At 42.5% G+C, this 17,260-nt stretch overlaps 1 protein-coding gene across 2 annotated transcripts in view; it reads left to right on the plus strand.

Annotated features, from left to right (window-relative positions):
* SUSD2 (sushi domain containing 2) overlaps positions 1 to 17,260 on the plus strand; it is a 356,158-nt gene that overhangs the window by 189,309 nt on the left and 149,589 nt on the right. For both annotated transcript variants that reach the window (XM_073676401.1, XM_073676400.1), the window contains exons 15-19: positions 948 to 1,099; positions 9,674 to 9,841; positions 11,921 to 12,095; positions 13,727 to 13,928; positions 15,711 to 15,796. In XM_073676401.1, coding sequence (XP_073532502.1) covers positions 948 to 1,099; positions 9,674 to 9,841; positions 11,921 to 12,095; positions 13,727 to 13,928; positions 15,711 to 15,796 — 783 coding nt within the window. The remainder of the gene's footprint in view (positions 1 to 947; positions 1,100 to 9,673; positions 9,842 to 11,920; positions 12,096 to 13,726; positions 13,929 to 15,710; positions 15,797 to 17,260) is intronic.

Here is a 17,260-nt window from a genome sequence, read left to right on the forward strand (position 1 = left end):
AAACAATCAAAAAGGGGATTCATCAGAGAAAATGACTTTGCCCCAGTCCTCAGCAGTCCACTCCCTGTACCTTTTGCAGAATATCAGTCGGTCCCTGATGTTTTTTCTGGAGAGAAGTGGCTTCTTTGCTGCCCTCCTTGAAACCAGCCCTTGCTCAAAGAGTCTTCGCCTCACAGTGCGTGCAGAAGCACTCACACCAGCCTGCTGCCATTCCTGAGCAAGCTCGGCACTGCTGGTAGTCTGATCCCGCAGCTGAAACAGTTTTAAGATACGGTCCTGGCGCTTGCTGGTATTTCTTGGGTGCCCTGGAGCCTTTTTGACAACAATGGAAGCTCTCTCCTTGAAGTTCTTGATGATGCGGTAGATTGTTGACTGAGGTGCAATCTTTGTAGCTGCGATACTCTTCCCTGTTAGGCCATTTTTGTGCAGTGCAATAATGGCTGCACGTGTTTCTTTAGAGATAACCATGGTTAACTGAAGAGAAACAATGATACCAAGAACCAGCCTCCTTTTAAAGTGTCCAGTGATGTCATTCTTACTTAATCATGACTGATTGATCGCCAGCCCTGTCCTCATCAACACCCACACCTGTGTTAATGGATCAATCACTAAAACGAAGTTAGCTGCTCCTTTTAAGGCAGGACTGCAATGATGTTGAAATGTGTTTTGGGGGTTAAAGTTCATTTTCTGGGCAAATATTGACTTTGCAAGTACAGTAATTGCTGTTAAGCTGATCACTCTTTGACATTCAGGAGTATATGCAAATTGCCATTACAAAAAATGAAGTAGTAAACTTTGGAAAAATTACTATTTGTCTCATTCTCAATACTTTTGGCCATGACTGTACATAAATATGCCCCTATATCATATAAACCAAGCAATAAAACTTATAATTTAAATTAGGTTCCTATAACATGACAAGTCACGTCACTTGTGTCTATTTTCAGATTTAATAATGAGATCATTGTAAATGGTTATGTGGATGCACATGGTAGTGCGCACTGTGTGTCACCATTGCTGTATGAAACAGGGTGTATTCCTTTTGAATTGTCTGTGGATGGAGGAAGCACATATCCTCACTCAAGCACTTGGCTGTCAGGTACTGTATGAGCCCTTTCATTATTAACAGTTACGGTAAAGATAGTTATGACATTTTGACTTTGGATACCTTTTCAGTTGAGTAAATACTGCAGAAATACATTACTTTGCTGTCAGTTGACTGCATCGACCCAGGTTCGATGTTATGTGATTTACATGAATGTGCTTCAGGCCAGGGACAATGACCGCATAGCCCTCTCATGCTACGAGTTGTGTTTACAACATCAGTGACTAAAGGTTTAGAAAAAGGGAATTAAACCTACCGGTAATTCAATTTCCAGTATGTCCCTCAGGACAGCACACTGAGGAGATAGTCCTTCCTTGACCTATGACAGGACAGGATCACAGAGAGGTTAAAAGGACCCTTCCACCTCCAACCTCTAGTGTTTTTCAAAGTACCACAGAAGGATTGATGCAAATAATCCATACGAGCCACTAGAAACTCATATGCAAAATAAATACTTTTAACGGCCCCATTTCAATCTTGAGCTATGGCGACTTGATGGATGAATGATCTGCAGGAAGATTTTGTACAAGCCTAAAGATAAACATAAAGGAGAGGAGATGAGGGACTACCTGGAAATCGAATAACCAGTAGGTCTAATTCCACTTTTTCAGTACGTCCCTCCAGACTGCACACCAGCAGTAGTGCCAGAGAAATAGCACCGGGGGGGGGTACAGAAGCCCTATAGGACCAAATTAGGCTAGATATAGTAACTGATCAGTAATATCGGAAGAAAATATAGATAAAACCATTACCCGGATTGGCAACACACCAGGGAAGTCGGGAAGAGCCGAGGCTAAGCACCAGAATTGGCGCATTTAATGGATGCGCCATTTCTGGGGTGGCTGAGGGCTGGTCTTAATAGTATGGGAAGGGCCCGATAACCTTGGAGCTTCCCAGCCTATTAATATCAGCTCACAGCTTTCTGCTTAGCCTGTACTGCTTATTAAAAAGGGGGGATCCGAAAAAAAATGACGTGGGGTCCCCCCTATTTTTAATAACCAGCAAAGGCTAAGTAGACAGCTGCGGGCTGATATTAATAGGCTTGGAAGCTCCATAGATATTGACCCTTTACCAGTCTAATAAGACCAGTTCTCAGCCACCACCGAAATGGCGCATCCATTAGATTTCGCTGGTGCGTTGGCAATTGAGGTAATGGTTTTGGGGTTGATGTCACCTGTGTAATGTCCGCTGACATCAAACCCAGGGGTTAGTAATGGAGAAGTGTCTATCAGACACCCCAATTACTAACCTGTATCTATCAGACAACCCCATTACTAAACCCATAGTCAACAGACAAATTCCCTCTTTTACCTAGTTATTACTCCAAAAAAATAATCCACAGTGGTCCGCTGAAGTTCATATGGAGGTCCCACGATGATCCAGACTTCTTCGTTCAGTCTATGGAGCCCTGTTCAGAGAAAGCAGCTCCATAGACTGGAGCTGCAGCCACTGACGTTTCTCACAGAAAAACCCTGCTGCTGTGATGAGCAGTGACGTCGGTAAGGTTATAGCAGTTCACAGCCGCTGACCTCACCACTTGCAGAGTGAGAATTTACTGTCGGTTCTCACGCTAAATAAATAATAATAAATGCCATCGGTCATGCCATAAACATATATGTGGGAAGGAAAATCATGAACTGATTTGTTATGTCTGTGGCTGGCTCCTAACACATGACCTTTGTAAAACTCAGGGGCTGGTAGGAAGAACCGTTTCCCAAAGAGATAGACTCCGTTTAAATCGGCATCTATACAAGTCATTATTGGAGACATTTTTTTTGGTCACCAGGACAAGCTACCAAACTTGGGATCTCTCAGCCTTGATCAAGGGAACTAGTCCGATTGCCGTATGTGGAGTCAGGGAGGATCTTTTCCCCCAATATGAGGAAATTAGCATGTACCTCATGGGATTTTTTTTTTGCTCTGGATTACTACTATGTTGTGTTATAGGATGAACTCAATAGACATTTCTCTCCTTTCAACCATAACTATGAAAGAGTGTCCCAACTTTAGCAATTAAGCGCCAGTTCTGAATACTTCTGACTAGACAGAGCATGAACAGTAACTGAATTGAGACCCCTGTTCTGAAACAGAAGAAATACTAGGCCAATCCGAGCATAGTTGCTCATTTGGCTAAGCCAACTTCCAAAGACTGAGGCAAAGGAAGATGGATCTGGGTCCAGAGAAACTCCTAACTGGAGTTGAGGCTAGAGACACAAAGTGTGAAGTACGAACCCAGAGGCTTGAGTCCAGAGGCGCGAGGCTGAATACATGAGACCAGAAGCACAAGCCCAAATGCATGAGGCCAGAGGCTTGACACTGGAGTCACGAGGTACAAGGCTTGAGGCTGGAGGCACGAGGTACAAGGCGGGAGGCACAAAGCCACACACACGAGGCCACAGGAATGAGGCACAAGGTACAAGGCACGAAGCACGTAGCCAGAGTAACGAGGCATGCAGCCAGATGAACAAAGAGCGATGCCTGTAGCCAGAGGCACAAGTCAACCAGCCAGACGCACAAGGCACGAAGCCAGAGGCGCAAGACACAAAGTCAAAGGCAAAGGCACAAAGCCAGAGGTACAAGGCGCGAGGCATGAAGCCAAACGCCCAAGGCACGAGGCACCCAGAGCCACAAGGCACAAAGCCAGGGGCCGGAGTCATGAGGCATGAAGTCAGAGGCACAAAGCACGAGATACAAAGCCAGAGGCATGAGGCACAAAGCCAGAGGCCGGAGGAATGAAGCCAGAGGCACAAAGCACAAAGCCAGAGGCATAAGACACGAAGCCAGAGGCATAAAGCATCAAGCTAGAGGCCTGAGGCACGAAGCCAGAGGCACAAGGCATGAGGCACAGGGCATAAAGCCAGATGCACATGGCATGAGGTATGAAGCCAGAGGCACAAGGCATGAGGAACGAAGCCAGAGGCACGAAGGCAGAGGTACAAGGCTTTAGGCACAAAGCCAGAGACACAAGGCACAAAGCCAGGGGCTGGAGTCAGGAGTCACAAAGCCAGAGGCACAAGGCATGAGGCATGAAGCCAGAGGCACAAAGCATGAGGCACAAAGCCAGAGGCCAGAGGAACAAAGCCAGAGGCACAAAGCACGAAGCCAGAGGCACAAAGCATGAAGCCAGAGGCATAAAGCATGAAGCCAGAGGCACAAGGCACGAAGCAAGAGACACAAGGCATGAGGCACAAGGAATGAAGCCAGAGGCACGAAGCCAGAGGCACAAGGTCAGAGGCCTGAGGTATGAGGCACAAAGCCAAAGGCACGAGGCATGAAGCCAGAGGCGTAAGGTACGAGGCACGAGGCCAGTGGCACAAGGTATGAGGCACGAAGCCTGAAGAACGAAACCAGAGGCACAAAGCACGAAGGTATGAGGCACAAAGCCCAAGGAACAAGACAGAGGCACAAGGCATTGTCACGGGTGTGTCAGATGTGACAGACAGTCGCCCTGCAGTTGGTTGCAGGAGATCCCTTCATTTGGCATTACAGACACCTTCTTACCTGTCTCACTTTAGGAACCAGTGGCTACTTCCCTCCTGCTCTAATTGACAATCAGGCCTGGGTGTTTAAATACTTCCCGGTTGCTACACAGAGGAGCCGGTGATATTTACATGACCCCTTGTGAAGACTTGGAGCAAGTGCAGTTCTTACTTCCTCTCTGGTGCTAAGATGACGTGTGTGCCATCTCTCTAAGGTCGACTCAAGCAAAGCTACTTCCTCTATGTCTGTCTCCCCTTGCTGTCTTTAGTTGTCATTGGGGATTGACTAGCACTCATCCCCCCCTTCCCTATCCAGGGCCTAGCGCTAGGGAAATACAGGAATAGGTTCCCGTGTGGTGATTGGTGAGGAAACAATATAGGGACAGTAGGGGAGAGAGGGTGATTGCAGATCAGGCTAGGAGGTCTCCACTTCCCCCTTTCCCTATTGTCTAGGCTCCCTTCCCCTCATCCCTTCATGCACACTTTGTCTTTCCTACACTGTGTGTGCAAGGCATGAAGCCAGAGGCACAAGGCACAAAGCCCGAGTCCGGAGGCATGGAGGCATTAGATCCAGAGGAAGAGGCCTGAGGCTTGGAGGCATGAGACCGGGAGGGGAACGTAGGCACTACGAGGCACATAGGCACTATGAGGCACAGAGGAACTAAAAGGCACAAGCATGGAGGCACAGGCTAAGGCCTGAAGGCGCGAGTCATGAATCAGACTCAAACTTACATTTAGGAGAGTAATTCTACTGTGAATTCAGGATAAACCTTCACTTTGAGTGGTACAAAACTATTGTCAGCCTAGCCCCACCTGAAGGAGCCAATTAATGAGGTGTAGCTGAAGGGCAGTCAGTCTTCACAGAGATAATGTGCTGTATTAACACCATGTGCCCTCCTACGGTTGAAGTGGTTAAATGTTAGACTGATACTGGTCTGGCGGGAAAACAGTGGAAACATCTGAGTGTTATTCAACCACAAAATGAGGAAAGAGTCCTTATGGGTGGAGATACATGGGGCAAAAAACAATAATAAAATTATCATAGGAGTCTGTTATAAACCACCAAATATAGCAGAAGCCACGGAAAGTCTATTAATGAGGCAAATAGACGAAGTAGCAAAAAATAACGAGGTGATTATTATGGGGGACTTCAACTACCCCGATATAGACTGAGAAACCGAAAGCTGTCGATCTCAGAAAGGAAACAGGTTTCTGTCAATTATCAAAGACAATTATTTGTCACAACTTGTGCAGGAACCAACTAGAGGGACGGCCCTTTTAGACTTAATATTAACAAACAGGCCAGACAGAATAACTGAGGTGCAGGTCGGGGGGCACCTGGGAAATAGTGACCACAACATTATACAATTCCACATGTGCTTCAGTAGGTGCCCAGCAAGGGAGTCACAAAAACACTGAACTTCAGGAGGGCAAAGTTTGATCAGCTAAGAGATGCCCTTCACCTTATAGACTGGGATAGTATCTTCAGTAATAGGAGCACGGATAGAAAATGGGAAATTTTCAAAACAGTCCTACATAGTCATTGTAGAAAGTACATACCTTATGGGAATAAAAGGGCTAGGAATAGGAGGAAGCCAATGTGGCTAAATAAGGAAGTCAAGAGGGCAATGAAAAACAAAAAAAGGGCTTTCGTTAAACTTAAAAAAGAAGGCAGCGAGGAAGCGCTAATATCTTATAGGGAAAAAAACAAAATCTGTAAGAAACAAATAAGAATAGCAAAAGAGGAGACAGAGAGACTAATTGCCAAGGAAAGTAAAACGAATCCCAAACTGTTCTTTAACTATATAAACAGTAAAAGGATTAAAACTGATGGAGTTGGCCCATTGAAAAATAACCTGGGTAAAATCATAGAGGGCGATGAGGGTAAAGCAAACCTACTCAATAGCTTCTTCTCCACTGTTTCCACAAAAGAAAACAATTTATCGGAGGAAATGCAGAGTGATAAAGTAAACCCTCCGCTAAATATCACCCACCTAACCCAGGAGAAAGTTCAGAAACGCCTAAATAATATCAAAATAGACAAGTCACCAGGCCCAGATGACATACACCCCCGGGTACTAAAAGAATTAAGTAATGTGATAGACAGACCGCTGTATCTTATATTCAAGCACTCTTTATGGACTGGGACTGTCCCACTAGACTGGCTCCAAGCAAATGTGGCACCAATATTCAAAAAGGGGTCTAAAAGTGACCCTGGGAACTATAGACCAGTAAGCTTAACGTCTGTTGTGGGTAAATTGTTTGAAGGATTTCTTAGAGATGCTATTGTAGAATATCTTAATGATAATAACTGTCTAACTCCATATCAACATGAATTCATGAGGGATCGCTCCTGCCAAACAAACCTGATCGCCTTCTACGAGGAGGTGAGCTCACAGCTGGACCGGGGAGTCAGTGGATGTTGTATACCTTGACTTCTCCAAAGCGTTTGATACCGTGCCACACAAAAGGTTGGTATATAAAATGAGAATGCTTGGTCTGGGGGATAATGTGTGCAAGTGGGTAAATAGCTGGCTGAGTGATAGAAAGCAGAGGGTGGTTATCAATGGAGTAAGCTCAGGGTGTGTCAGGGTTACTAGCGGGGTGCCTCAAGGGTCTGTCTTGGGCCCTATATTATTTAATATATTTATTAATGATCTAGTGGAAGGGTTGCATAGTAAAATAGCAATATTTGCAGATGATACTAAACTTTGTAAAGTAGTTAATACAGATGAGGATAGTGCACAGCTACCGGAGGATTTAGATAAATTGGAGAGTTGGGCCAAAAAATGGCAAATGGGGTTCAATGCCGATAAATGTAAGGTCATGCACATGGGAAAGAAAAACAGCAGTCACCCATACATATTAAATGGGAAACCGTTGGGGAAATCTGACATGGAGAAGGACCTGGGCGTCTTGGTTAACAGCAAATTAAATTGGAGTGCCCAGTGTCAGGCAGCAGCTGCGAAGGCAAATAGAGTCATGGCATGCATCAGAAGAGGAATAGGGGCATATGATGAGAACATTGTTCTTCCTCTGTATAAAGCGCTGGTAAGGCCGCACTTAGAATATTGTGCACAGTTCTGGCTCCGGGGCTCAGGAAAGACACATTGGAGCTAGAGAGGGTACAAAGGAGGGTGACTAAGGTAATAAAGGGAATGGAGGGACGAGAATACCCAGAGAGGTTGTCAAAATTAAGCCTATTTACGTTGGAAAAGAGAAGGCTTAGGGGAGACCTCATAAACATGTATAAATACATCAGGGGGCAGTACAGAGATCTCTCCCATGACCTGTTTATACCAAGGATGGTGACAAAGACGAGGGGGCACACTATGCGTCTGGAGGAAAGGAGGTTCCTGCACCAGCATAGAAGGGGATTCTTTACGGTCAGAGCCGTGAGACTCTGGAACTCTCTGGGAGAGGAAGTGGTGATGTCCAACTCACTTAATGTGTTCAAGAGAGGCCTGGACGCCTTTCTTGAGAACAATAAAATTACATCTTATGCTTAGTGATAGTTAATTAATCCAGGGATTTAATCTGACTGCCAGATTGGAGTCGGGAAGTGAATTTTTCCTCAATGATGTAAATTGGCCTATACCGCATGTTTTTTTTTTTGCCTTCCCCTGGATCAACGCTGCGGAATAGCTGCAGTGCACAAGAAATAGGCTGAACTGGATGGACGCTTGTCTTTTTTCGGCCTTATAAACTATGTATGTAAGCTATGTATACTATGTATGTAAAGACATGAGGCCTCGGCATAAGTTAAACTCTGAAGCCCAAGCATGAGGCTCTCTGCAGCCATGTCATGCAGCAAACTGAAGTCAAGACATGAGACGTAGCCCAGACATGCGGCCTAACCTTAGCCCACAGGTCCAAGACCTAGCTTCCATACTTGAAGCCAAACTTCAGCACATGAGGCCTGATGCCCAGCTTTGGCATAAAGTCATGTGGCTGGTATCAGCCCAGAGGTCTAGCCCCTTGAGTCAACATTTACACAATGCACTTACCTGTGCTGCCTCCACACCATCCTGTAGCTTCCTTACTCATAACCTTCGCCTCCAGATACCATTAAAAGAATAGGGGGAGTTGGTAATGCCGAGAGCCTACCATGGAGGGAAGCAGCGTCACAACTAGGAATATTGCATTATTGCAGAAGATGCACTGGATGGCTGTTTTCTAGGGACCTCTACCCAGAGAGGTGTTGGCCCTGGACCGATTTACAGGGAGAAGGGAAGGCCATACTCCTGAGTCCGTACTCTGATACAGCAACTGATATGTGAGGGACCTCTACTCAGAGAGGTGTCAGCCCCAGACTGCTTGGCCCCGAGTCCATACAATGATGCCCCGCATGATAAGATATCTTCACTCTAGGAGCACCTCTCATGCAACTATCCCCTGTAAGTATAGGAAAAACACTGGAGGGTGACTGCGAGAGGAGCCTTTTAACCTCTCTGTGATCCTTCCCACTCATAGGTCATGGAAGGACTACCTCCTGGTGTGCTGTCTGGAGAGCCGTACTAGAAAAATGCTTTTTAGCAGAGCATTCTTTGACAGGGGGTTAGTTATAGGTGTAGAGGTAGCAGTCACACCCAGCACTAGTATTTGAGGGGGCTCAAAGGCCTGTCTGCTAAACAAGTATACATGAGTGGTACATGGTAAGTGGGAGCCATGATACAAATTTCAGATAGAGGCCTAGGAGCTTCAAGTTACCTCTGTGTGACTCCGTACAGACACTGATGGAGGGGGTTAATCAAATTTCTGATTAGCAATCATAGCTAGATTACAGTGGTGCTCTGTAATAGGGGACATCCATCCATCCATATTTTGAACTGATTGAAGAGGTTGATATAAGTTATTCATTTCGAAGTCTGACAAAATGTAATTCTGTATTTGGAAAGGGTATGATCAATACAAGATGAGTACAGCAATGTGTATGAAAGGTTTCTAAACATTATATTTAGAACAACACATGAAAGCAGAAAAATATGAAACCACCCCAATAATTGAAATATTTTATTTAATAGTAATAATATTACTACTCTACCTACTACTTTACTTATTCATTAAGATATTTTCTGTTTTATTACAGTGCATCCTGGAAAGATATCAGAGTCAGAAAAATGTATTTTGGTTAATGAAACTAAGTGGCAGTATTATGGGACACCAAATTTCGGAGGCAGCTTAACTGTTCAGTGGAACCCAGAAATCTTGAAATCAGATTTAGTAGACATTGAAGTCTGGGGCTACACAGAATCAGGTACAAATCTAATTCAAGAGTCATAATTAATGTGATTGTTAAGAGTGTTCAACATATCAACTTACCCCTATGTAGTGGGGCTGAATTCGTAATTTGTATTTTTGATGAATAATTTTATTATTGAACAAGTACGGTGCCAATGGTCAATCCAAGAGGTTAATAAACCTGTAACTTGAATATTTAAGAAGGTAAAAGTAATGTTTTATCTTTCTTAGGAGAATATCTGTGTGCATAATTATTGGCCAATTATTAATGAGCAGAATTATTATGCAACTAAATGAAAAACGTAAATTTTTCCATATCAATTGTTTATTTTTATCTGTTATAGTGAGAATAATAACCAAAGAACTCAAAATGTACAAATGTACATTTATTTTTTTTCTGGTTAGCCAATAAAGGTATCACTCCAAGAATACTTGGGTCATTTTTGGGCATAAAAGTATTTACATTAATTTTTCTGGCTAACACTGTACCACAATATAACTTTGTATTGTACATCATAACATTTAAAAAATATATATATCAGTAACCAATATAGCGTCCCTTCTCTTCCATAACAGTCAAGCCTTCCATCAATGGAATTTGTCAGTTTCTTAATCAGTTGTCGATCAACTTTTTGGACAGTACCATCCAGGAGCGCTCCATTGATTTTAGGTCAGATGAGGACAAGGGCCATGTCATTATTCTTTCATCCTTAAGGCCTTTACTGGCAGCAAAGCAGTGTAGTACTTTGATGCATGTGATGGAGCATTGTCCTTCATTAAAATCACGGTTTTCTTGAAAGGTGCGGACTTTTTCCTGTACTGCTGCTTGAAGAAAGTGTCTTCTAAAAACTGACAGTAGGGAGTTTGGGAGTTGATTTTGAGTCATCTTTAATAATACCAGCCCATTGCAGTAGCCCACCTTCACCCCGATGGCATCTGAGTTGAAGTGGAGGTCTGTGCTCGCTACTGATCTGGCCATGGACTCATCCGTCTGGTCTGTGAACAGTCATTCTCATCTCATGAATCCATAAAACCTTTGAAAAACCCGTCTTCAGATATTTCTTGAAAAAAAAACTACAGAAAATCATGAGTGTTAAGGCCAAGTAGTAAAAGTAAACCTGTATTTATTAAATAACACACATGATAAAAACAGATAAAAGATAGAATATAACACAGATAACTACAATAACAAAAGAAAAAAAGCAATACGGAGACAGGTGCACAACTGTGAGTAGAGAAATAATTTTAAAGTTAATAAACACAGTATAACTGCAAAATTGAAAACAATTAAAGTCGTAATCTCTCCATCAGCATTAATAAACCAATCTACATATATAAAATAGAAGACAAACATGCATATATGGAATAATAAGCACTATTAGATCCCCAAAAATTTAAAAATATAATCAGGTGTAACCCCATGTGATAATATAGGCACTATTGAATCCTTCAACAATGCATTAATGAATGAATACAATCAGGTGTAACTCCATATAATAATAACAACAACCTCGCAGTATAATATACCAAAGCCAACTAGATGTTCAAAACATAGGCCATATAACCAGACAACACCAATAATACAAAGCCAACGGACCTGAACATAAATAGGTTATAAGATAAAAAAAAACAAATAAAAAAAGATGTGGATGTCATAATTAAATATAAAGAAAGATAAGCATAGACATAAATAAATAGCCCTAGAAAGCGCTAATAACATTGTCTATCATAAAGCCCAAAAATCACATGATATTTGTGACTGTTGGAGCATATAAAGTAAAGGGTTAAATGGACAAAGACTGGTATATGAAAAGGCAAAAAAATTATGGATACATGTTATAGGACCCAAGACCTGTAGCGCTAGGTGAGGGAATCAATGGAGAGAGACCCATTCAGCTAGCGCTACAGGAGGTTGTGATACTGCATACAGATTGGAGATGGAAAATATGCATAAAAATTATGACATGCTGAAAATATTCACTTGCCTAATAATTATGCACATTGTGTATTAAAACCTGCCCCTAGTGCTGTACCTTTAGTACAAAGAATTCTAGTTATGTGAAAAAAACACTTTTTTTTTTATTCCTGTCGTCAGGAGAGCCATATTCTGACTCTTGGTCCCCCTCTTGGCAATATCTCTACACGCTGGTACATGAACACCTCAATAATGGAGCTTTCACGTTCAACCCCAAACCAGCAGCCGCTGAACATAGGGTCTTCGAATTTGGAAGCCTTAGGATTGTGACTAGTGAATATGATGATGGCAAGTGGTAAGATCATAACTATTTTATGGTATTGCAAATTTGAGCAGAGAAAAGAAAGGATTTTCAGATCTAGATATTGAAGTTGTTAGAGGGTGGAGGGCTCAGTATTTTGTTAGTATGGACAGTGTGTTATTACATGTCCTGTTGGTAATTTACATTATACCTTGTTCTGTAGTGTTTGTGGCCTGCGTATGGTGATAACGATCATTATATTTCCAATGTATGGCTGGGTGAGGCTACCAGGCCATATAGAGGTAGATTTTCCACCACAGTGGGTAAAAAGGAGTAAAAGAACTGAGGTTATAACAGGTCTAGTAGTTGAGTAATCTGAGGATTGCAAATACTTTGCGTTGCTCTGTTGGTGCATTAGCCTTAGACAGGCGTAAATCCAAACTGAGCAACAGACTAGCTATAGTGGGTACAAGACTCCAGAGCACTTAGATGTAGCGAGCAGTGGCTTTACAGAGAACCATCACCACCATAGACTTTTTTGTAAAACATAAGTATTGTGACGCAGTTGTAAGCCATGACACGCCAAGTGCGCCTTTCTTGGAGTTCTTACATTGCATGTATGACTGATTTACACTGCGGTGAGCAAAAGAACAAATGTTGTATAACTAAAAAAATGGATATATTTTGAATGTTAGGCTAAGAATTTGCCAACTTCATCTGAGCAACCTAACCAAAAGTCACAGACAACTACCATACATTTTTTAAGTGATTTTACAAGTGTTTTTATAACTTATTTTTTCATCAATGAAAGGCACTTAGTAATTTACTCCTTTCTGATTTCACTTACCAAAGCAAAAGCTGTCAGATAATTATAATTACCTAGTCTTGTTTTTTTCTGTGATGGAAAATTTCACTTACATGGGATATGGCTAGGTTTCTGAGCTATTGAGCACGCAGCTCTATGTCTTTGGCCAAGGCCTCATTATCAGTATTTAGTCAGTATTCGGTTAGTATTTTTTCTCAGGAGTGGGAGCCAAAACCAGGTGAGTAACAATCAGAGAAAAGGTATAATAGAAACAAGTCACCAATTCTGCTGAAAAAATACTGACCGACTACTGACCAAATACTGATAGTGGGGCCGTGGCCTTTGTTCAGTATTTTTTCTCAGGAGTGGGAGCCAAAACCATGGGTGGGTGATAAATGCAGAATTGGTGACTTGTTTCTATTATACCTTTTCTCTTATTGTTCCTCACCTGGTTTTGGACTTTTTTCAGAGCTCACAAAACTTATTTAATGTAGATAAATATGACTTTAAATTCTATTAGGACAACAGGTCACATTTCACATTCCATACAAAAGCCAATGAAGTCGAAAGAAACATGAATGCAAAGTTCTTAGTGGCCAGTAAGCTGACTCACAATAACCATTACCAAGACAGCTGCTCCTGGCAAAAAAGATTTTGGAATGCATCTATAGAAGCAAAAATATACGCTATACATTATACAGTTTTCAACAGTAAAGTAGTGACCTAATGTAAGCATACGTATGGTAGAGATCAGATTCTCAGCTCCCACATGATATAATGTGCACAACAATTGGACTTCAATAGGAAATTTAAAAATTAAACTAATCCCTTTTCTGACATTTTTGTTATGTTTATGATCACATTTGTCTATTCTCTTTAGGAATATCCCATCTATATGGAGTGTAGATCATGCCATGGCTTGGCACCTAGGGGAAGACTTCCGCAAAGATTCTGCTGGTTGGGCACACGATAAATGTCTAAAGTGGCATGAGAGTGACAAGAAGCTTCCTAACTTTCTATCAGAGATCATAGACTGTCCTTGCACCTTAGCCCAATCAAGGGCAGATACGGGCAGGTTTCATGTATGTTATTTCCTAAACACTGGGGATATGTATTGTCCGGGGCTTTTTTAAACACAGGTTTTTTTTTCAGTAAAATATAATTGCAAAGTCTTTGGGTTTTAGGGTACGCTCACATCTGCGTACATAAAGTAGCTGAGATTCTCAGCCAGAAAAGTTGGAGAGTGTCAGGTCAAGCATAATGCGTTTTTTTCTCACTTAGCATCCGTATCACATGCTTATGCAATCTGTATGCAATGCGTTTTTAACATCCATTTTTAATATCTGTGAAGCTTTCCAGGCTATTAAAATCAGCTCACAGCACACTGGGTAGCCTTTGCTGGTTATTAAAAAGGGGAGACCTCTCCAAAAAGTGACGTGGGGGTCTCCCCTATTTTTAATAACCAGCAAGGGCTAAGCAGACAGCTGTGAGCTGATAATAATAGGCTGAGAAGGCCCTCTCTCAGACTAACACAAGCCCTCAGCCGCCCCTGAGATCAGGCGACCAGGCGACAATGATGAGAGCTGCCTTTAGCAGCCTGCGCCAGGGATCAGCGCGAGCTGCACCGCTTTTTCCCAGGCGCCGGTACGTGTCACACTGATGACACACGGATGTCATCCGTGTGTCATCAGTGTGCATGTGTGCGGCATGCATTTTGTCAATGCTGCGCAAAAAAACCTGACATTGCTGTGGTCCATGTGAAAAACCTGATGTGTTCACCGCCATTGAATACAATGGGTGTGTGTATGTCTGTATTTGCATTGCTTAAAAAATGTACCACATATGGACATAAAAAATGAACGTCTGAAGAGACATACATGAAGCTGTTACTTTTGGACAGGAGATTCATGGTAAGTTCGGTGATTGTGGTCCGTACACAGAATGCAGAATTGTACGGACCACAATGTCTAGCGACATTCACCAAATCTACAATCAATTGTGTGCGACACATGTGGCATATCTTCTGCCGGCTGGTCTAATTTACGCTTAGGACCATAGTAGTAATTAGTCTGAGCTTCAGTTCTTTAACATTTGTCACTTTTCATCTAAACAGAATTGAGGCTTTTCTATTGGGTGATATCGAACAGAGGGTTTTGGATTTGGGCTTGTTTTTATTTAAAAGCAAAATAAAGTACCATCAACAGGGAAATATGAAATGCTCTGAAAAAATTGTGGCTTTTTCTCTACATCTTTCACCCTTTAGGGTGTTTGGTGTTTTTTTTTAAAGATCGCATTCTCGAGGAATGATCATTTTCCATTCATTCTCCCATAATTTTCTCTATAGGAAAAAAAAAAGACGTATGAATAAAAATTGTGACTAAATAAGGAAAAGCTCTTTTAAATTTTTTTTTCTTCATAGTTTTAAAAAGAGCTGCAAAAACTCAATGTAAAGAAATCCTAGTTTTACACAAGCAGAGGACGCCCACATTTCTGTATAGTTAAATAATAACCCTACCTGTATGCAACATTGGTGCTATCTATACTTTTCCATGTCACTTATTTACCTCTGAGCAGGGGACAAACTCCAACTGATGCAAGGAGAATAATGGAAAAACTATAAATGGCACTATGCTTATACATAATATATAGACTAGATTCTGATGGAGGTTGTAGTCTATTTATTTAATGCATTGAATGATGAGATAAAACAATGCCCTGTCCTGCTCTGTAATAGGCCTTCATATTACTGCTTTTTGTTCACCACCCAGCCAAAAATCCAATCACAAAGGCTAAATATGTAGTATATATTAAATTAAACTACAGTGTTTATTCCAAACTGATATTGAAATCTTTTCACATTGCAGCCGGATTATGGATGCGACATTGATTCAGGCAGTGTGTGCACGTACCACCCAGGAGCTGTGCATTGTGTCAGAGCGATCTATGGCAGGTAATATTTCTTACTATTTTCCTGGGTATTGTAGTTTCTACTGCAGCATTTTTATGGAATCTTCCTGACAGAAGAAAGTCATTGTATAAAAGTATTATTATGGTTTATTACACAAACCCACATAAGATAACATTCTCAGATACACTACAGGGGCAGAAGTGTGAGTGCATCGACTGTGAGTGGTATTATTGAGAAGTGGAAGCGTTTAGGACCCACAGCCATCCAAAACTGTGAGCGGGGTGATTCATACCATTGTTTGTTGTGGCTAAACAGCTGTATGCAAGCCTCACATCACTAAGCACAATACCAGGAGTCGGATGGAGTGGTATAAAGCACACCACCACCGGAATCTGGAGCAATGGAAATATGATCAGTAGAGTGACAAATCTCTGAAGTCTATGTTTGAGGAATGCTAGGGGAACGTTATCTTGCATGTCTATCATGAGCCAGCTGTAAAGACTGGTGGAGGAGGGATAATGCTATCATTTTTTGGAGGTTGGCGATAGCGCCACTCACAGGCAAGATTGACAGTGCAAGGTATTTGCTAAAAATCTTATTTCCACTGTTTATATCGATGGGGGGCATGTTCTATAGTAGTGGACAACCTCTTTAAAGAGAATCATAAAAAGTAATAACAGGAATTCTGTAAGCATAAACCAAGCAAATTCTGTAAAATATGTACAGTTTGGGTGATGGGTGTGAGAAGAGCAAATACTTTTGCATTTGTCTTTTTAGTTACCACTATTCCTGCCAATGTTTTTCACGTGTGACCACATCATTCTACTACAGCAACAGCTTAATGAAGGCTTTGTACAACCCGAAACATTGCACCATGTAATCCACTATTTCCTGCGGTGCAGAGACCAGCTCTCTGGGCTGCAATATCATTAGCAGCCACCAGCCAATCAGAGTCCATCAGCTGATGTTGGCATGTCGGTAGCGTAGGACATCAATGCCATGCGCTGTCCTGACTGTGGAAGAAGGAGAGGACGCTGTTCACCGAGGGAGCGAAGGACAGGTGAGAAGGATTTTTTTAGTGTGTAATGGACGGCACAAAGGGGATCATGGCTGCTATGTGGGGACCAGGCTGTGGGACATGGCTGCTATATGGGGACCAGGCTGTGGGACATGGCTGCTATATGGGGACCAGGCTGTGGGACATGGCTGCTATGTGGGGACCAGGCTGTGGGACATGGCTGCTATGTGGGGACCAGGCTGTGGGACATGGCTGCTATATGGGGACCAGGCTGTGGGACATGGCTGCTATATGGGGACCAGGCTGTGGGACATGGCTGCTATATGGGGACCAGGCTGTGGGACATGGCTGCTATATGGGGACCAGGTTGTCAGACATGGCTGCTATATGGGGACCAGGTTGTGGGACATGGCTGCTATATGGGGACGACGCTATGGAACATGGCTGCTATATGGGAACCAGGCTGTGGGACATGGTTGCTATATGGG

Source organism: Phyllobates terribilis, unplaced genomic scaffold (assembly GCF_046119375.1).
Source record: "Phyllobates terribilis strain yellow unplaced genomic scaffold, ASM4611937v1 Scaffold_1__5_contigs__length_1240528914, whole genome shotgun sequence".
NCBI classification, from domain to species: domain Eukaryota; kingdom Metazoa; phylum Chordata; class Amphibia; order Anura; family Dendrobatidae; genus Phyllobates; species Phyllobates terribilis.